This window comes from Watersipora subatra, chromosome 9 (genome assembly GCF_963576615.1).
Source record: "Watersipora subatra chromosome 9, tzWatSuba1.1, whole genome shotgun sequence".
NCBI lineage: Eukaryota > Metazoa > Bryozoa > Gymnolaemata > Cheilostomatida > Watersiporidae > Watersipora > Watersipora subatra.
This window is the reverse complement of record NC_088716.1, coordinates 54,252,211-54,273,914: the sequence shown is the minus strand read 5'-3', so window position 1 is coordinate 54,273,914 and position 21,704 is coordinate 54,252,211. Positions and strand designations below refer to the sequence as shown.

The 21,704-nt window shown below is 35.8% G+C and overlaps 1 protein-coding gene across 1 annotated transcript in view; it reads right to left on the bottom strand.

Moving 5' to 3' along the window:
- Positions 1-646: 646 nt before the first annotated feature.
- LOC137405226 (EF-hand calcium-binding domain-containing protein 6-like) overlaps positions 647-21,704 on the bottom strand; it is a 31,452-nt gene continuing 10,394 nt past the window's right edge. The window contains exons 7-19 of the mRNA XM_068091454.1: positions 20,794-20,934; positions 19,047-19,302; positions 16,461-16,654; positions 15,075-15,188; positions 13,969-14,100; positions 12,013-12,189; positions 7,959-8,115; positions 5,579-5,703; positions 4,175-4,356; positions 3,333-3,418; positions 2,758-2,930; positions 1,969-2,107; positions 647-1,267 (exon numbers count right to left, since the gene is read on the bottom strand). Of these exons, the coding sequence (XP_067947555.1) occupies positions 1,055-1,267; positions 1,969-2,107; positions 2,758-2,930; positions 3,333-3,418; positions 4,175-4,356; positions 5,579-5,703; positions 7,959-8,115; positions 12,013-12,189; positions 13,969-14,100; positions 15,075-15,188; positions 16,461-16,654; positions 19,047-19,302; positions 20,794-20,934 (2,089 nt within the window). The 3' untranslated portion in view covers positions 647-1,054. The remainder of the gene's footprint in view (positions 1,268-1,968; positions 2,108-2,757; positions 2,931-3,332; positions 3,419-4,174; positions 4,357-5,578; positions 5,704-7,958; positions 8,116-12,012; positions 12,190-13,968; positions 14,101-15,074; positions 15,189-16,460; positions 16,655-19,046; positions 19,303-20,793; positions 20,935-21,704) is intronic.

Genomic DNA, 21,704 nt, shown 5'->3' with positions numbered 1-21,704 from the left:
ACATCCCTGAACAGACAACTCTAGTGACATATATTGTATTAAATATTGCTAACAGTTTGTGTTCACCTTCAACCAAACTTATCGACAGGCGGATCAACGCTTTTGCTACTATTCATTTCTTCAAGTGTAAAGTTTGAGCTCTGAAAGACGGTTAAAAATGTGTGGAGTTATGTTTGGTAACACGCTATTCATCTGAGCTGTGAATTAAATGCAGCATTATAATCAACACTTGTTTTCTTAGCCTTGCCAACATCAAATGAACAATTCACATGTGAGCCATTCACATAAATTGGTGCAGGAGCTGTTGTTCAAAATATTGTTAGCAAAGCATTCTTGCAATTAGCAACAAAAACCTTGAAACTTTATTTTACTGACAAGCAATACAAGCCCAATGAAGAGTTTCTGGACAAGAATGCGTATCTTCCTTCGTCTGAACCAAAATATGATACTACCAATGTTTGCTTGAGCTTCAGAGACAAATGGTTGCATGCAACCACACAAACAAACTGTAAACAATTGTTATTTATAATAATAGTTGATGTAAAAACAAACATAATTTAGTATTGGCAGTGGAATACTTTTTGAATTTATGAGATTCAAGAGCATCATCGAAATTTCAAATACAATTTTGCATCATCTTGGTGAAACTAGAAGCGCCCAATCAATTAGACACATCGCTTTCTCTAGTTATAGACGTCACCCGGTGTAAAAAGTGCTCAATATATTGATTATGAGAGAATATGGAGCTAATTAAAAATAGAAGCGAAAGGTGTACAGAACATTTTATCTAGCAGCATATGGCTGTAACAGCATTTTAACAGCATATGGCTAATGCCAATATGACCGAAACATTGTGTTAGTAGGAGAAAGCTTGCTTTTCTCGACTAGCACAATAACTTAGATTAGGCAAATAGTTGTGCTACCACATGGGTGCTGTACATCAACCAAAATAACAAAATTTCAAGCAGAATACAGCTGAAAAATACACTTTGGTTGTTTATAAAAATAGAAATTGAATGAGCAATGAACTGTCCTTTCCATACCGACAGACTTTCTAGCGGCAGAGTGAGCTGAACTCCTCATAATTGATTTGACCTTTCAAGGAGTGGTCGAACAGGCTGGTGACCTCGCTAAAGCCATCATCCCCGCCGCAGGTCACACCGAGCTGTTCAAGGCACGCCCTAAAGTCAGTCATAGACAAGACGCCCTGACCAAGGGGGTCAGATTTTTTGAACTGCCTTCTCATTTCCGGTACTCTTCCTTGTAGCTGATAAAACATAACAAGATCCTTTTTGAAGACTTGTAACTAAAATCAATTATCTACTTACTCTTTACTTATTAAATTGTTCTATTAAAGAAGCTTACCGGTATCTTTTCCACAAAATTAGTCTATAATTGTTTTGGTTTTGTTAACGGCACGAATTTCTTACAGATTATTTCCAATATGTACGCTGAACAAAAACAGAAAAGTCAAAAATTGGTTTCTTACTTCCAGTATCCAAAAGCTAAAATGCAGCAAGCTACTCAGTACTAAACAAAAGATTTGTTGAAACAATTGATCAGGTTTTGTCAGCCTTTTTGGTATCTTAAGGAGGCTATTCAAAGTGTTGCTTATCCCACTAACCCTTTTAAATGTTCAAAACATACAAGTTTGATGATTCTATCACTGAGCAGAAAGGAAAGATGAAAACTTGGAGAAGTCAAAGAGATACTGCTCATAGATAAGGAAACATTATAATCAGGCAATAGCAGCACTGGTACATCAAATGCAATTTTGGTGGTCAAGGCAGCGCCTCTTATTCAAAAGATAACAAAACTTGCAAAAGTCTTGCTTTATGCAAGAAGTCGGTATATTTATTAATTTGTGCCTCATTTCATTTGTAACTTTATGTGGAAAGCTGCCTGGCTGTCTGTCACCAACTGAACACATGCAACATGTCGCATCACGCTACTATCAGCTTAGCTCACCTGTTGTACTAGTCGATTGTTCAACATTCTAGTGCTTGGCCTGACAGCTGCAGCAGGTTGTTTTACTGAACCTGTCGTAGCACATTGTCTGGAAGATGATCTTGGTTTGTACACTGCTAGGAAGGGTTTGTAGTGAAATCTACAAACATTTTTATTGATGGAAATGGGTTAGCTGTACAAAATACTAAACATTCATTTTAATTGCTTTGATATGAAAGCAGAGTGCCTATGCAAGCAAGCTTAATAGCTCATAAGCTTTTCTGGTTGGACTACAGAATGGATGTAGTGAAAACAGTAATTATAAAAATTACTATGCGTATATCATAGCATATTTAATAACAGCGCTTTTTGAAACGTAATGATATCTGCAATTTTGTACTCATGTCTGTAGTCATACTATACAAACCATAACATGATTATCTATAATTTAGTAAATGTCTCTAGCCATACCATACAAACCACAACATGACTATTTATATTTCAGTAAAGAAATCTCTTGCCCAACAAACAAATAAACAATGTGAAACAACCTTTAATAGTCAACCTGTTCCGTTGACTATTAAAACAATGTTTTAATAGTCAACTGAACAGCTCAGTGAGCTGTGGATTAGCTGTGGATTAGCTGCGGATTAGCTAAAAAGATTATTGTAGCTTCTGAATGTTACAAGAAAGAAGATGAAAAATATGAGCATGAAAATTTTAACATAGCCTTAGTAAACGTATTCTTAACAGTCACTCCTCTTTCGATATAATCACGTGAGAGGAAGAAATTCTACTTAGCAAACTTACTTAGAAGACTGTTCAAGGTCAAACAGTTGTAACAGGTGATGTTTCTCCTCAGCTGAAATTTGTATTTTAAGAACTTTAAATGCCTCAATGGCTTCATCTACAGTGACATGACCTCGACCTTGGCTGTCTAGGGAGTGGAATAGCGCCTCAACGGGCTCATAGTGGTTTAAGATCTGTAAAAGTTCATAACAAACTTTGAAATTATGATCAGCAAATTACACTTGCGCACAAAATAAGATGAACATTTTTGATGACAAGACAGTTATAAGGAAACAATAAAATAATGCTTACTAATTTTGAACTTGAATTAGAAAAGTAAAAAAAAGAATAATTTCAAAACTTTTAAAGATAGATGACAACTGAAAAGCTATATGGTGACAAACAAACGTTGCTGTATCTACATAGAGTTTTAAGTCATAATGTTGATGTTACAACGCAGTATTTACATTGTATTGCTATAATACAGCTAGTTACACAAAAAAGAAGACGACCACATGTTGGTAGTGTTAAGGTCTTCAAGCATTACAAGGTGATTAGCTTGAAGCTACAAAGCAAAAAGCAATTATAGACTTTACCTGAGGTCTGAGCTTTATAAGAACTGGATCTGTTAGCTTTGCCCTTGTGCTTGCTCGGCTAGCTGCTTGAGAGGCCAAAGGTCGACCTAAACATTTGTACATATCTCATAGAGCGAAAATCACAAAGAAATTACATCTCTTATCAGATACAAAAGCATGCCACAACTCCTAAACTTAGAATATTTAGATGTTGAACTTGTCGATACATGAAGCCTAAAAGATTCTTAGCAATTCTATTCATCTCGTAGCCAACATCTTGGTTATCGATCTTCAGATGGTTTTGGAGACCATGCGATGTTGACCTTGTCGCACCGCTGACATCATACCCCAGCGACATTATGTACAGGTGAACTCAAGCACCCTTGACCTACATCTTATAATTATCGACAGATATAAAAAGTCTTGTACGTTGTTTGTCTGATATAACTGTCGGCAAGACATCTTAAAACACTTTTGATCAGGTCTACAGTGACAGCTGAATACCGTCTACAGTCTGCAGTTACAGCTGAATACAAACATTTTTATTGGTGGAAATGGGTTAGCTGTACAAAATACTAAACATTCATTTTAATTGCTTTGATATGAAAGCAGAGTGCCTATGCAAGCAAGCTTAATAGCGCATAAGCTTTTCTGGTTGGACTACAGAATGGATGTAGTCCATTCTGTAGTTCAACCACTAACACTACTAATGGCCTTTGTGAGACTCAAACCACCGACTTACTGATCATAAGCTATCTCTCTAACCACTAAACCACGGTTGTTCTTAGTTATAGATAGATATACTTTGTGATAAATATACAAAAGCAGAAACAAAGGATTGTGTTGAATCCTATTTGACTTACCAGCAACTTGCTTCATATCTTCTGCGGAGGTCAAAGTATCCAGTTCACTGGCCTGCTGTAACTTTCCAGTGTCACTAACATATCTCTGACAGAACTTGCCCCACGTGTACAGACCATCAGGAGCAAGAGCGAATGTTCCCCACAGTTTATCCATTTCCTTTGGTTGAAAGTCTAGGCCACATCTAACGTTGAGGTGTCAAATTAACCAGCTTCACAAATAGGATTAATCTATCAAGTGTCACAGACTAGTCAAAAACAAACAAAAATTAAACCTGATGAATTAATATCTATGTAGAAATTCAACAACAGAAGAAAGTTTTGAAAAACAAAAACATTTACTAAATTTTTAATTGTACAGCTCCTATCAGTTAAAGCCTTAGTAAGCTAGCATTGCCAATTGAAATTGATTCCACTGACAATTATTGCGATAATAGTTTGTCAAAATTGCTTTTTTATCCAATCACCACAGAAGCTGCCTGAATAAAACTTTGTTATTCATGAGCCCTTACCTTAAATTATTTTAAATTAATCTATATCAACCAAGAGAAAAACTAATAAAAAAGTAATTTTGGAGTTGCCTATTCTGTTTTATTACATCTTCTATATATATATATTTCTCAAAGTTTGTCATATGTCGGTTTGTAGGATTGATTGTCCAGCTATAGATTTTGAAATCTTGGAATAAATATGCCGTACCGGAGAAGATTCGATCTCGACCCCTGCCGTACACCAGTCTGAAGCTTAACCCACTAGACGACAGATACCAAACTACTAGTTTGCCAATATAAGTCATTATATGATAGCAAATACCTAACTGCTTTGCGTATGACGGCGGGTCATAGCTTAACGTCACGAGAAGCTGTTCGCTCACATTATTAAACTGGCTAATAGCGAGCAACTCTCACTACTTCTCATTGTTTATAAGACAACACACTTTTCTCATGATATTATGTAGTTTAAAAGTTAGAATGGCAAATGTTGTTGTATGTTAAATACAAATCAATTTTCTGTCCAAAGATATTTTCTATTACCAAGGCAAAGCCGGGTGGCACAGCTAGTATTATAATAATAGTACAATAGATATCAAAACCGCATTCATCTTGTCGACAGACACTCTGATGATGATGATGAAAGATAGACAGGAACTTCCTTTGAACAGGGTTCTATCAGAAGGTGTAAACCTTAAGTAGCCTCTGCTACTTTTAACTGAACAAACATTTGAACATGCATGATTGACTCTTGATTGACATGCATGCATCATAATGACTCAAAAAGAAGCCATTTTCTCTATGTACCTTTTACATAATCAGTTGCCAAAAGAGCTTTACAAATTCCTAAAAGAGAGATTTCTAAAAGATTTCTAAGAGAGTTATGAGTTGTGATGGTCGAGAAAAGGCAACTTACTCTTTGAGAATCCTGCCTAACATTACTTTATCTAGCCGACCTGTCATTTTCCTATCTTGGAGTCTGTAGGCGTAGTCCAACGCTTGAAACCTTGTCTTGAGCAATTCTCGAATCGCCACAGACATCTGTAACATGTTCCTTCTTAAAAATGAACTGTTTCTATCACTAGGTTCACTCTTAAAAGTGAACTTTTTCTATCACTAAAAAACTGAACATGGTTGGTTTCCATCTTCAAATGACCGGGAAGTGTTTGATGCTTGAATTATCCCTTAAAGTACATTTTCAAGGCGCATTGTCATAAACTCTTTTGCTCAGATAAACAATAAAGTTCACATCAACTTTGAGATCACCACAGATTACGAATTTTCAAGTACCAAGTAGATGTGGAACATGATCAAATATCCAACTGTACACACAAAGTAATTTCTGACATACGACCTTTAAAATTTGTCGAAATGTTATAAATGAAAGTGAAAAAACTGAAGAAAATTATAAATAATATGCAAAACAAAAATAAAAAAAATATATGAATTAAGTCAGTTCAAATTTCACCTTTCAAGTTACAGCAGGTTACAGAGTGCTTCTATCACTGTCTCTACCCTCAAACCTATACATTGCTTGCTTTCCATTTTTTTCTCACTAGAAAGGTAACCTTGTTAATTTAATAATTAAAATTTTTACAGAGTTTTATATAATGCCTTTGTTTGAATGCATTATATAGTGTAATTGGTTACCTGAAGGAAGTTTATGAGCTGTGAAGCAAATTGCACAAAATGCCATTTATTGTTTTATAACATGTTCTATATATATTATATACATGATATATAGTGTGTTCTTCTAATATGCAACTGTTTTGAGATACGACGCAAATTTTAAAATAAATTAACTCTATGTGTAAAGTTTTGTCTGCATTTGAAATGAACATATGCTTGTTCCAGAACAAAATAAGAAGCAGTCAATGATCCAACACTATATGACAACCTATGTTGGAGACATCTCACACTAACTGCGTATGCATAGATATCGTATGCATAGATAGATTTGTTTCACCTTGAATTACTCTATTAATTCTTCAACCAGAACTAAAGCTAAAAGGAACTATACAGGCTACATGTTATCGACATTAATCTCCTTTTCAGATGGTCTTGTGTGACAATGTTGGTGATAAGTGTCACATAAGAATTTTCTCATACACCAGGGTTGGCTTGGTTTAAAACCAGGGTTTTAACCAGCTAAAAAAACCAGCTTTTATGATTTTTACATTATTTTTTGTGAAAAACATAATGCTTCAAGCTTCTAGTGGTTCTATGTGGTAGAAATGCAACTCTATGTAATTATCAGCTGTGGAAGTTCATTTAGCACCCAGTAGTGAGGTGGTGATGGAGCTCAAGCTGAAACTGCATAAAATCCTAGCACAATGAATTAGGGAATTTCATTTTTAATTGCCTTTATCAAATGATATGATGATCTCTTCATTGATGAAATATGAAAATCCATGTGAAATATACTAATCCAATCATCGTCTCTAATAATGAATGAATACTTTCTCAAGTCTGGCCAATGAGAGAGGGTTGCTAGTGATTAGAAATTCAAACAATAACAACCTTTTGGGTGAAAGCTTGAAGTTTGCAAACTAATATTTCATTTATTGGGAACAAGTCAAAGTAGTTGGGTTGTTAGAATTCAGTTTATCAAGTTTGTTGTGTTTCGTAAAATCAACTCTAGTTCTAGCATCGAGTGAATATTTTCAAAATTGAGGTTTGTCCATTCAAAAGTCAGAAATAGACTGGCACAGAGAAAGCTGGGAAACTTGTATTTATTTATCGTTGGACCAATACCTAAGTACAAGCAACATATTGTATCTACTACTATCCTTACGGATTTACCAAATTTTTTGCTTCAACTTTAGCAATTGTAGATCATTATGCTCTACTCTTCACTACCACACAATTAATCATTGTGATTAAAATTCCTGCTTATACATAGAGCTGTATGTAAAATATTCATTTAATGTGATACGAGTTCTGCTCTGTATTTTTTCATTCCCGCTTAATTAAAAGTTCATTCTGAAATTTCCATGTTTTCTCTCCTTTTTCTCATAGCAACTCCCACAGTATGATGATGAGGTACAGATGATTCCACATATGTATGTTCAATACTCAATCATGCAGCTACAGTAAGTGATGTTAATTAGACTTGAAATTGTAAAAACCTTGGAAAAATTATATAAACCATAAAAACCGGTTTAAACCATAAAAACCAGTTCAAACCAAAAACACCTGGTTTATTAAGCATTTTTAGAAAAAACTGTGGTTTTTTTTCAACCCTGTCACATACTATGGATAAGGAACTATAGTTCTTTTCCCTACCAACCACTTACATCATCCAGTGACCGAAGGTGGTCAAGGGGAGAGATGTGAGTGCGCATGGTTTCCTCTTTACTTTCTCTCAGCCTCTCAAGCTCAACAGTAGTAGCGGGTCTTTGTATCACTATAACCTGGTGTCCTAGTTTATTCGTCTCATTCCAAGTGGGCCGTCTAACAAATTTCATATCAAAATGCATAGCTTAATAACATGAAAGCTCAGACTAGACTGTCCAACCAGGCATCCAACTTCAGCTTTGTAGTTCAAATCTCATTTGATAGCTCCATTAGCAGGTACTAGATCTAGCTGACCTTCATGGAGTCAACCAGGGAATTGACCGGAGTATTCGTTCAACACAGCAATACTCTCACACATGACCTAGCATATCACACCACGATGTCTACTTGTAGGCATTCCTAGCTACATAATCTAGATTATTGTGACAAGATTCATGCAAATTAACGTTTCAAACTAAAAAGCTAGTAAGTGGCTCACAGCATGACCTCTCTGGCTCTACATCATCAATATATTTACCATGCCTTGTTGAGGCTGAGAATCATTTTCAAATTTACAAAAGCTAGTAAAATAGTTAGTAAACTAACCTGACTTACCTAATACGATAAACAATATTTACCAGAATAGTTTTCCAGTAGTATTAAACTGATGGAGACCAGATTTATTATACAAGAGCAAATGCCCAGTTGCTGTGTTTAATCTAGCCAGTATTGAACTGGCGCAGTTATTTTGACAAAAACTGAAATTTGCAACCATCTAGAAGAAAATAATTTTCATCGAAGTTTTCCACAGTAGTTTAAAGCAGACTATTGCAATGAAAATGTTTTCTTTTTTAACACAGATATGTTCGCGGCAACAGAACTAAAATCTCTAACTCAAAAGCTGCAATTGAGGGGTATAACTGAGGCGCTGGTGAAAATATTTTTTAGCAGTAGGAAATCTATCTTTCACAGGTTGTATAAGCTATGAGCTAACAGCCGCCGTTCAATTGTATTCAATAGTATCAATGACTATTTATACAACCACATGAAAGAAAATAATGTTTTTTTTCAAAGCAAGCTATAGAAAGTTTGTCAATAGCCACAAAATCACTGACGTTTTTACGCACAACTCTGGTAAGAAAGTTGGATGCTTTCAACTCTTGTATCTGTACATAAAACTACACACAGGTGTTACTAGCACCTGCTATCATATAACATGGAAGATACTTAGATGACACTTTCACTGAGCTAGCCTACAAAACGTCTACAAACAAGATGAGGTGCTAAGTTTGCGCATTGCCAGACAAGTAGGTGCAGGTGGGGAAACCTGAGTTCCTTTGTGTTGGTCTTTAGCATTGTGAGCGCCGTAATTACTGTAACTACAGACAATAGCATATGAGTGAAAGAACTGCAGCTCATGAATCCATTGTGTAGTTATAACAAAAAGCATAATTTGAAACTCTAAGAAACTGTTGCCTAAGGGCACACTGATGTAAAATGGCCATCCAATTAATGACTATTTATAAAATGGGCATCTACAAAATGGTAATTCAAGAAAACAGCCATACACGATGGTTTGGACTGGTGTTGGTAGATATATTAAGGATCACAACATGTACTGTATATTGTTTTAATGCACAGCAGTTGTATTGTCATTTCTGTCTTCTTGCTGTTGTGGAAAGGAAGAACACATAGATATCAACAAATAAACTTGTGTATGAAAAAGTGAGCAACTCCAAATATTTCAATAAAGTTGTTGAAACAAGTAACAGTGCAGAGACTAAGTAATATTGTCTATACCTGCTCCTATTAGAATGCATTATTTTTAAACACTGGTTATAATATAAAACAGTTATTTTATAAAATGATAAACCAAAATATTTGTTTATATAAATATTTTCATCACTTTGTCTAAAAAGGCTGCTACCGAAGTTGATCGCTTAAAAATTATCACTGTTTGTAAATTAATACAACATTCAATGTTTATTACTACATTTGGTCATATTAGGTAATAAGGTAATATTATTTAGTAAAACACAGAAGCAAATTCTTCTATTTGCCAAAGTGGCTATAAAAGAAGGCAACTACCAACTAATAGAAATTAGCAAGCATTCACACCTTGGAATATGCACCAATGTTTTATACCTTGTGCGAACAAATGCTAGGAGTCTCGCAAGAGCGAACAAATTATCATTATTAGACATCTCCTGACAATGCAGTTACATGTTAGAACTTTTACAAAGAACCTTTGAAATCGGTTCACACCCTGTCAGGAATAGTAATAGATTTCTGTCAACCAAAAGGCTCATGAATATTGGTTGCAAAAAATTCCATTTAGGATGAAAATATATGCAAAAAGAGCCTTTATATAGGTATGCTATAGCTAACTTGGTATGCAGGGAGAAGTTTGTAAGCTGGTATAACTGACATTTCAAAGAATAAAACATTACTTTCTAGTTGAATGGGTTTAACAGATCTCCAAACTCTAGCAATATTTCAACAATACAAAAGAATAACTAGTTACATCAGAATATCGAAACAAATACGTACAGTTTTTGTGACAGTTTAACATGATACTTCAAGATACACAACTTCAAATAGTGCCAATGACTAAACGTTATTTAGACTGAGTACCAGGTCATTGCAGTGATTATGAATCAAGGGTAATGAATATATGCAACCTGTAGCATCGCCTAGCGAGTAACACTAAGTAACACGAAGTTAACAAGTGACACCGACTAGCAATTGACGTCGACTAGCAAGTGACGCCGACTAGCAAGTGACACCGACTAGCAAGTGACACTGACTAGCAAGTGACACCGACTAACAAGTGACACCGACTAGCAAGTAAGATCGACGAGCAAGTGACACCGACTAGCAAGCAGTGTTCGAAATGGGGGGGTACGCAGGGGTACGGCGTACCCCTAAGAAAAATTAGTGAGGGTACTCTCTAGGACGCGTACCCCCTCATATAAGGTTGCTCATATCTTATTACCTAAATGCGGTAAAACCGGAATGAAGTGAAATATTCACACGTTTTTTTCCTTTTTGATCTGAACTTATATTAGCTCGAGTTCATTACACCGAAAACAGTGCGCGTTTTCGAAACGTGAAAATCACGCTACTGATCTTTAATTTCTTCAGTCAGTTTTTTGCTATTATAGCAGATCAACTAGATTGTTTTGTTAAAAACGTGAGAACCGATCAGTTTTCTATCAACCGACACAATCGACGGGTCCCTGTGTCGGCCGCCCTGTGAAACCCTCGAATAGCTTAAGATTAATCATTGCTTGGATTCTTCTCTTGGGTTTTGGATAGCGGTTTTGAATAAATTCTTGCTTATTATACTAGTTTCTTTGTTTCTTTCCATTCATAATAAAACAGCATGGGCCAATAGTTAACTTCTTTAAAGGTGAGTAAGAATTAGTGACTGTCATGAATTTAGAGTCTGTATTTAAAAAAATAGTGAGTGACTGAGCTTATCATATAATAATATTCATGGTGGCTTGGAGATGAGACTGTCTTGTGTCTGGGGTCTGTGTGGACTGTCCATAGGGCTTTTTGACTCACTCATATCACAACCTGGAGTCTCCAGTCATAGAGCACACGGGTTGTGCAGCTAAGCCGACTTTTAATTTCTTACTGAACACAACACAGGGTTTCAAGTTATGGAAAACAGCATAATTTAGGGGCATTCATGCTAAAAAAAATTTCCGGGGGTGTACCCCGGACCCCCCTCTACTGAGAAGGTGCAGCACTCTTCTCAGACTCACCCTGTGAGTGGCGAGCAGGGCCGTTGGCCCTGGACACTACCCTCCTGGCATGACAGAGAGTACCACCAAGAATCTCTCTCCACTTCAGACACTGCTAGCAAGTGACACCGACTAGCAAGTGACACCGACTAGCGAGCGATACCAACAAGCAGGTGACATCAGATTAGCAAATGACACACGTTAACAAGTGCTGATGCACACCGATTGATTGTAGACTTGCGCAAACGATAGGCTACCCTAACTAGTATGACACAGAACCCTCTGTGATCTTACATAGACATAAAATACACTTCACAGTTACCTATTGTTGATGATGGCAATGACATTCTCATAAGGAATGAGCCCTTCCTTTGACAGTCCAACCATGGAGAGAAGGTACTTCCATTCACCGCGCTGGAACTCTCTACCAAGTATTTTCTCAAGCAATGGCCTTACCTCCTCCTCTGACAGCAATCGAGTCATTTTAGGATCAAGGTTTCTAAAAAGGTCACAGTTTAAATGCAACTTTATTCCCTGGTTAAGAAGTGAATAGTCAGTGTACAATGCTATAGTCTGCTACAAGCTTAAGACGAAGAGGCAATGATGCACTTTTCTGGTTAGCTAACAAAATGTTTAGTTAAGATTGGGCTGTTGCAGTTGTGAGTATAGCCTGAGAGCAGCTTTACAATTTGAAGGAGGTTCTTTAATTCGCAAGCAGCATAACATGTCATTTGGGTATAAAATGACTAACGCGTATACAGCGTAACATAGGCTTTCGACAACAATCTTGTTTAAAAAGGAGATTGGTTTCCCATTTATTATAAGTGATGTAAATATGTTTAATTTGCTCCAAGACTAGAAGATGAGTATTAATGCATTTTTATACATTTCACATGAAAGTCGGTAATATATAAATGATATCGAATCTCTCATAATTCCCTATTAATAAAAAGACAAGCTAGAACATGTATTACAATATCTGTTACAACTCATACCCCAACCTCGTTTCCTCAAAGCTGGTGTAAAATAACAATGTATAGAAACAGCTTGCATTTGATTCTAATAAAAAATAATACACTACTACTCTATGCAAAACTCCAAATATAGTCAATACTTCATAAACTACAATGAACATAGCAATGATGGAATATTAAAGATAAGGAGAGAGAGAGGGAGAGAGAGAGGGAGAGAGAGAGGGGGAGAGAGAGGGAGGGAGGGGGAGGGAAAGGGAGGGAAAAGGAGGGGGAGGGAGAGGGAGGGAAAGGGAGGGAGGGAGAGGGAGGGAGAGAAAGGGAGGGAGAGGGAGGGAGAGGGAGGGGGAGAGGGGGGAGAGGGGGGAGAGGGAGGGAGAGAGGGAGGGAGAGAGGGGGGAGAGGGAGGGGGAGAGGGGGGGAGAGGGGGGGGGGGAGAGGGGGGGGGGAGAGGGGGGGGGGGGGGAGAGGGAGGGAGAAAAAGCCAGTGTTAGCAAGAGAAAGGGAAAGAGAGATAAAGAGGGAGAGTGAACCAACGAGCGAACCAACGAGTTTGTCGGGTTTTCTCTGCTTATTTTAATCTTAGGGGTGTTCGAGTTATGAAACTTAGTATGGCATTCGAAGCACAGTGTCTCAATTTTTTGTTCAGGTTCTGAACTGTTTAAAATCTGAGACATTGGAAAATTAGGAATGGAGTGTATTAGTATGTTGAGAATATAGAACAATTGTACATTGTGTTTAGAGGTATGGAAGAATTCTCTAGATAAGGTCCGACTGATTGTCAAATCTAGCAAAGAATAATTTAGAGTGATCTTAGCCCTATTAGACAGACAGACAGACCTCCCCAACCTACAGTATAATGAAGCACTGCATAAACTGAATCCAAATGCAATTAATTATTGTGAATAATTGCTAATAGTAAAACATTTAAGTATAAAACCAATTGCTGACATACTAAAATATTTCGTTTTTCCCCAATGAGTAAACTTTGCTGTGAAGGCAAATAAATTGCTAAAACAGCTTCAAGCACATAAATGTTTTCAACCGCAGTAAACAAAAGATACACTTTAATAGATATTCTATAATATTACAATTGTGAGTTAAGGCTACAATCAAGTTTCGCTTGCTGGAAGAGGAGACAAATTCTAATAACTCTACTACTTTGTGTCAAGATTTTGGCTCGATATTGAAAATATCATAAATGACATTTAGAGAGACCAAGTAGCTATGAAAGTGTACAGGTGCGAGGGGGAAGAAATGACAATGAGAGCAGGTGAGTGAGAATCAAAGGAGGTAGATAGTTGTACCTTAGCGAAAGCAGCAACTGAATGTAAGAGCCCATAAAGTGTTCAACAAGACCAGCCTCCAGCTCTTCAGCAGACCAGCCCTCGATACCTGATCCCTCCTTAGTCAGCCTTTCACCTGGCCGTCTGTTGAACCTGAAAGAAAAAGGCATGTCTTCTGATCGCAAGTGTTGTTGTTTGTGTCTGTATTCCTCTAGCATTCAATCTATATCATTCTATCTCATTTTAATGTATGGTGTAGCAAAGATATAATAGTGTTTTGTACTACAGTATTTGCAATGTCTGGTACATTGCAAATAACATATCCATGAAATCAACTCAGCTTTAGATAGAGTTCAAAATTGGTGTACTGCAAACAAACTAACTCTTAACATTGATAAAACAAATTTTATAATAATCAAAAATCGTCAAAATAAATTCGAACTTAGCCAAAATATAAGTATCAACGGTAAGCCAATAAATATGTTACAAATGTGAAATTATTAGGAGTAGTTATTGACAACTCATTAAACTGGTCTTCTCATATTGATTATTTGAGAAATCAACTGCATAAAAATTTGGGTATAATTTTCAAAGCCTCAGAAATTATTCCAACTGACATTTTGATATTGCTTTATAACAGTTTAATAAACAGTAAACTAATTTATTGTTTAGAAGCATGGGGCAATGCTGCAGAGAGTCATTTGAATAAAATATTTCTGATTTAGAAGCGTCTAATGCGAATAATCTTCCATAAAAAAATTCAAAGACCACACAGTTGATTTGTTCAAAAAGGCTAATGTTCTTCCAATTAGAGAGTTATACAAACTCCGTTTAGAGATTTTCTCTCATTCATCATTCTACTCTGACACTCATGTTCAACAACACTCTTATGCTACTCGTTATTCTTCTTACGCCTTACCTCACACTAAATCTACACCTACAGCTGGACATCAACAGGTAACTTACCAGTTGTCCAGTATTTGGAATGACTTACCAATATCGATCAGGTACATTGAAAATTCAAATAGTTTTAGGATTGCATAGAGACATATATCACCCAATGAATATTCAGCAGACTAAACAATGAACGAGTCGACATGACACATGAATACAAGAAACAGACTTACAGGTGCTGAGAGTCATTGACAACCTTGTTGACCATGCCAAAGTCCTCCCTGTTGGTGAACCTCTGTATAAACTCTTTGTACTCGATGAGGTCATTCATCACTCTCAAGTTAGTCCTGAGATAAATGAACATTTTATAGCAAGACTTGGCAATTAGAGTTGGTGATAGTTCACTGTACAAATATCTTAATGTCATGAGATTCACAGTAAGGCAAACTTCCAACTTTTGAATTTTGTATTGCACAATAATCTGTGTATTTCCATAACAAAATATCACTTTTCAACCGAAATAATTAACAGCTTCAATAGAAAACGGTAAAACAGATATAGGTACCAGAAAAGAAAAATTTTAGAAATTCTAAGTTACATCGAGGAAAGAATGCATTTTTGTAAAGAATGTTACAAAATAGAATCTTAGACTTGAAACATCTACAAACAGCTGAAACGATGTTACAACTTGACCTCCTTGGCTTTATTTACCATTTATTTACCATTTATTTAGCATTCATTTACCATTTATTCGGCATTATTTACCAATTATTTACCATTTATTTAGCATTATTTACCATTTATATAGTATTATTTCATAATCCTGAATTGAATGAGTTATTTAAAAGCAAATTTTGGACTCATTTACAAATAGAAACCATTGTTATTATTATTGTTTTTTGGAGAAGGTTTACCAATCAAAGCGCTTAATCATACAACCACATAAACTGATTGGTCAAACCTACTAGACCGCAATTGATTAAACAACTAGACAAATCTTTATAGCTTACTGTATGTCAGTATATCTTACTACAAAATGATTCCTTATTTAAATCTGAGGTTCTTTAGGCTTTAAAAAGTTCAAATAGTTTATGATTTTTTCAAGTCTTAGTCTATAAGTGATACTTGAGGTCATTTGAGGGCAGTTGGTTTAGTTCAAAGTTTTTCTTAATATCTACCACTGTAATACTAGGCATTATTTATTACTTCGCAGCTTATGTAAAAAAAAGAGTTAGATTACACCAGCTGATTCTTTGACAAATGTATAATCAAGAGATTTTGAAATAATTTACTGGTTGAAGCATCTCAAGAAAAAATAGACTTATGACAGTCAAAGATATGAAGTAGAAGGGCAAACATGAATTGATATTCAGAGCAATGAATGATCCTGAATCAGGCAAGGTAAACCTTATGCAGTAGAATTAGCTAAAGAACTAGAGTTGCCTCTCCTTGCACTTGTCAAACGATCAAAACATTTGATATTGTGGTTAAGTAGCCTCATTTGAGAGTTATGTTCCCTCAGCCATGTTATTGTGAAACATTAAAGCAACCCTATATCTAGTCAGAGAATCAACTTATAATCGCGCTGTCGTAATGCAAATTATTTTGTGGGTTCATACCTTGCAAGAAATGTCTCTAGGTCAAGGGCACCGATGGGAAATCCAAACTGGCTCAACACGCGCCGAAAATCCACTTTGGATACAAAGTTATCAGAGAGGATGTCAAACTCTTTAAACGCTGCCTCAAGGTTGACAGCGGGCAAAGACAAGTTGTAGATGAGCTCTTCAATAACACTGTTGAGTCTTTTCAGCTTCTGAGACAGAAACAAACAAGGGTAAATTTTGTTTAGAACAATGAAGAGATCTTCAAAGACGTTTATCTCAAATATAAATGCTTACATTTTCTCATGCACTGATCAGTTTGCTTAAACTCATAGCATGTACGCCAAAAGCTTTTTATTTCTTCTAAACCATGGCATCTAGGTCGGAGTTTTTTTATAAAATCAAAATGATTAATACATCAACTCATTAACTATTGTTGTATTATTTCAAGCAAATGTACAAAATGAAAATAACTTAATAAATTTCAAAACAAACTCTGCTCGTTTACAAGCTATCATAACACTTTAGAGCCTTAGATTATACCTGAACCACAATAGACATGCAGCTCCTGACTGATATAAACAATTACTATATTAACACAGGCAATGTGGCAGCCACTAGACATTGTCTGAAACTGTAGCTGACTCTGAATAAAGTAGCAGACTTGTTGTTCAATTGCCTTTATCTAGTGATTGTGAGTCAGATAAGATGTGGTACTAGTTATCAGCAGAAGTTCTAACTAGCACATACATATGCAGTAGTTCAACATATTTGTATGGGCAAACAGAAGAGCTTAACAGTTGTTAAGTTGAGTTGATCAAGTTTGCCGCCACTGCATCCAGTCATCTACATTATATAATATATATATGTATATATATATATATATTTGGCTTTGATTGTGTGTGGCTATGTTCTCTTTAGAAACTAGCAGCACAAAAATTTGAGTTTTTCTACCAAATCAAGTTAAAACTAAATTAAAAAAAAAGAATGTTTTATTTTAGGTTGTAATTTTTTTTGTATAAATACTTGATATTAATAGCACAACCTTTCATAAATAGATATAGCTGAAACATTTTCATTCTGCTTATCTTGAAACCTTTAATTGAATGCCATGCCACTTTATTTTTCAACTCTTCCCTAATAGTGGTGTTTTATTAGAGGTGGCGTTCAAATAAAGAGTGGCGTTGTATTTTTCAAATAGCTCGTCAAAATTTTGGGAAGATAAATCTAACCCTTTTATGGGCGAAGTGTATGTCACCTACATTTTGCACTCTTCTTCGGCAGAACAACATTAACCTTTTTATGAGCAATAAATTTGCTAACTCATCTCCTACCTGTCATAGATCTCTAAATTAATATGCATTGGGAAGCCGAGTAACATCTCTACCAGTTGATATCTATTGCTTGCAATTAATCTACGATGATCATATGGCCTGCGTTGCAACTAATTTTGTTGAAGCCTTCAATTTTTTATTTCATTCTAAATTTTGTAGGCATATTTTGATTTTATAACTATATTTAACAGTGTTGAATAAAAGCTCGTAACACTCACTGATATGTTTGCTACAGTTTGCAGCCAAAACTGGCTTTTAATGTGCAATAGAAAAGGAGTTACAAGCATCGATCCATAGTAAGATCAGATTCATGATACCGCAATGATGCTATCAAATAATATGTTATAAACCTGCAAATTTACAAGTTATATAATAATAATCTATTAAATGCTACAAATACATATTCAGGAACAAGTAACGTAAACAAACCATATTTATAATACATGCATAAACAAAAATTAACATTTTTGTAACAAATATTTGCATCGTTTGCTCAGTCAGTTGCATTCTGATTGTTGCTTTCATTCAGACCCATATCAATTTTTTCTGGCTGTTTAATACCTTCCACAGTGTCTGCTGACCTCATCTCTTCTTCTACACTGCTGAGCTAGTCGATATTAGCGTTCAAACAATGTTTTTAGCAGAGCAAAACATTTACGTGTTGCCATTTAGAATACCTTTGTCACACAAATAAAGTGAAACCACATGTAATCTTGCACACGCGTGCTAAGCAGAAGTCGTTGCCAAAAAATAGTACTACAGACTCCATCGTAAATGTTATCTGTTTTTCACATAGGTCGAAGTATCAAGACCATGTTAAGCAGGGAACAATTATTAACCTGATACAGTTATTAATTATTTGCACGGTGTTGCTTTCAAAGTTTTATCGAAAAACCGTGAAGCTTTGGAATTAAAAATGGACTTCAAAAGGAACCGCAACAACGAAAAAATGAATTGTTATTGACTTTACCGAGTCATTATTAGTAGCATTTTGTAGACAACTTTTTACTGATCACTTGTTGCTGATCACTGAATGTCAAAGTGGTGCTCAAATAGAGGTGGTGTTCAATTAAAGGGTGGCACTGTATTTTTCAACCCTTCTTCAACAATGGCGTTCAAATAGAAATGACGTTAAACTAAAGGTGGCGTTCAAATAGAGGTTTTACGGTATTTGTGTCTATTTTAAAAACGACTAGAGCTCAGACAAAAAATGTAGAAGCCTCTAAGGTACACAAAGAAGAGTGTCATGTCACAAATGGTTGTTTCTCACCTTTGCAATCTTATTGGTTCGTTTCACAGGTAATGATGGATTGGCAACAGTTGCCTTGTCTTCATTGATCTCATAAAATGAGACAACTCCCATATCAGTGGCAGGCCGACATTTTTCTTCAGAAGACTGTTTGTTAGGTGGAGTCAGCTGAGAGCAAGGCCTCAATGGAATGAGTGAAGTGTCCACTACTGTGCTATAGCCTATGATCTTGTAGAAATCCTCACACGGTACAGAACCAACTCCTCGCGTATCAAACCTGTAAGGGAAACATTACAACTAGTAAATTTTGCTCAATTGTCATGTTGTACTGCAAACTATATTGCAAAATAACAAAATAACAAAAAATTTATATTCAGTTTAATAATAAATTTAACACTCACTCTACTAACAATGAAGGCAAAATACAATTTCATCCATTCCAATAAAATAATTTAAGATTTGCTTAAAAATATATCCAAAAAACTGCATAAATTTTTTTAACAAAAATGCTCTCAAGCTATACTCACAACCACAACAGCCCCCGATCTTAACTGAACGTTTCGTTAGCCAACTAGAAGAGTGCATCATTGCTTCTTCTTTTTAAGCTGCGTTCTAGTTAGACTTTTAACCCATGCATACTAACATGAAACTTTCAAAATAAAATTGAAAAGAGAAGACAATTCTTACAAAGATATTTAGCATTACAGCAAACTAAGAGATTACGTACATGTATGATATGCAGTTGATAGTGAGTGCAGTGATCAGTGCATGTTGATAACTAAGCTGACGTGTGCCAGGAAAAAACACACATCGTTTCACAGGTTAAATACTGACCTTGACCTGTGAAACGCATGCAAGATTAACCCTTTAACGAACAAAGTGACATTGATGTCACTTATATTTGACACTCTCCCATTGGCAAATCGACATGAATGCCATCGGCCTCAGCATTTTTTCTACTGTTTTTTATAAAGGTCAAAACTAAACAATAGACAGTAAAATATTTAAGTAAAACATCCTAAACTGATACAATTATTATTTATTTTGATCGTGCTACTTTGAAAGTTATGAGTGTAAACCAAAATACTTGGGAGTTTGAATACAACACGCCGTAAAAATGGCATCTACAGATGCTAGTACGTCATTCACTGCCCCTGAAGAGCATTCTAATCACCCATCTAAACATTTTAAAGTCTTCACATCTGGTTGTTAATCAATAATGACAGTGGGTCACATTTAGACCTTAGTGAGTTTGAATCATGGTGTAGTTTTGATGATTCTGACAATCTATCCTCTCAGCTGTACTCATCACTAAAGCTGTATCAACGGCGACAACAACTATATATGTGGCAAAATATAAACATCGGTATAAGTGAAAAAAATTTGACGTTTATTGATGTAATTTAGTTATTATTAGTATCATTTTGTTGAGAATTCTCCACTGATCATCTTCCATTGCAGGTATATAAAGAACAAACAAAATGTTTTTGAGTTATGACCAAAACGGCGCACAAAATACACTGATAACTGTTTAGAAATTTGTTCGCCCCAGAGGATGGAATTCCTAAAAAGTTGCCCACTAAAGGGTTAATCAGGCATTATTCTATGCAGTCTGCCCCACTTATCTAAGCTCTCACTATTTTGTACCAGAATTGTTAAGGTGCTGATCTATTAGATATCCAGCCTCAGTCTAGCCTTAGAAGTACATGTAGGTGGTTACTTATGTTCCAGTAAGCTGGAACTTTCGCCGAGGTAAAGAGCTAATTACCTGAGCCAGAGCTTGTCCATTTCCAGTTCGTTGATATCATAGCCTGAGAGGCTTGTTATTATTCTCCTTAAATGCACACGAAGCATCTCTTCTTTCCCATTCCTGACAGCCTCAGGCATGTGAAATTCTGGCATGAACTTTCTGCAAGAATTTGAACTAATTTGCTCAATTATGCTTAGAATAAAATTACTTTGATGCAACTAATTTTGATGCCAATTATTCTGCTAGTTCACATGAAATAAAAAACATTACTAGATTTACACGAGAACTTCTTTGATAAATGTGATCATACTAGTGGCCTGGCAATGCAGAGTTTCTTTTGAGTTAAATCAGATAGCCGGCAATTGGGTGTCTAAGAGGCTGATTCCGAGGAACTACACGGAGTTTTAAGGCCAATTATTTTGACCAACCTAGTGGAAGGTACGGAGCACATGCATACGAGGATTGGATGAATTGAGCCAAAAAATATGGAAACTCATACCGTTCACACAAACAGACAGACAAACAGACACAAACAATGACAAAATGGGAAGTATTAATATACATGTAGGCATTAGGTATTTACCTATATTCAGTAATATAGGTTTTAGGTACATCATGATAAGACCTACAAGTTAAATTTTATGCTTCTAACCTACTAATACTATAAGATATGACCTGGTAACCTCCGCTCAAACCTCGTGGTTTAGTCAAAACTGGACTCTGTTTCGCTACTATAAGAACTTAATAAGAAGCTATAGAACATCATTAGCACATGGCGATCAAAGAATACGAAGCTAAACAGAGTTATCAGCTCATGATGACTAAAGAATATGAAGCTAGAGTTATTAGCTCATGGTGACTAAAGAATACCAAGCTGGAGAGAGTTATTAGCTCACGGTGACAAAAGAATACGAAGCTAGAGAGGGTTA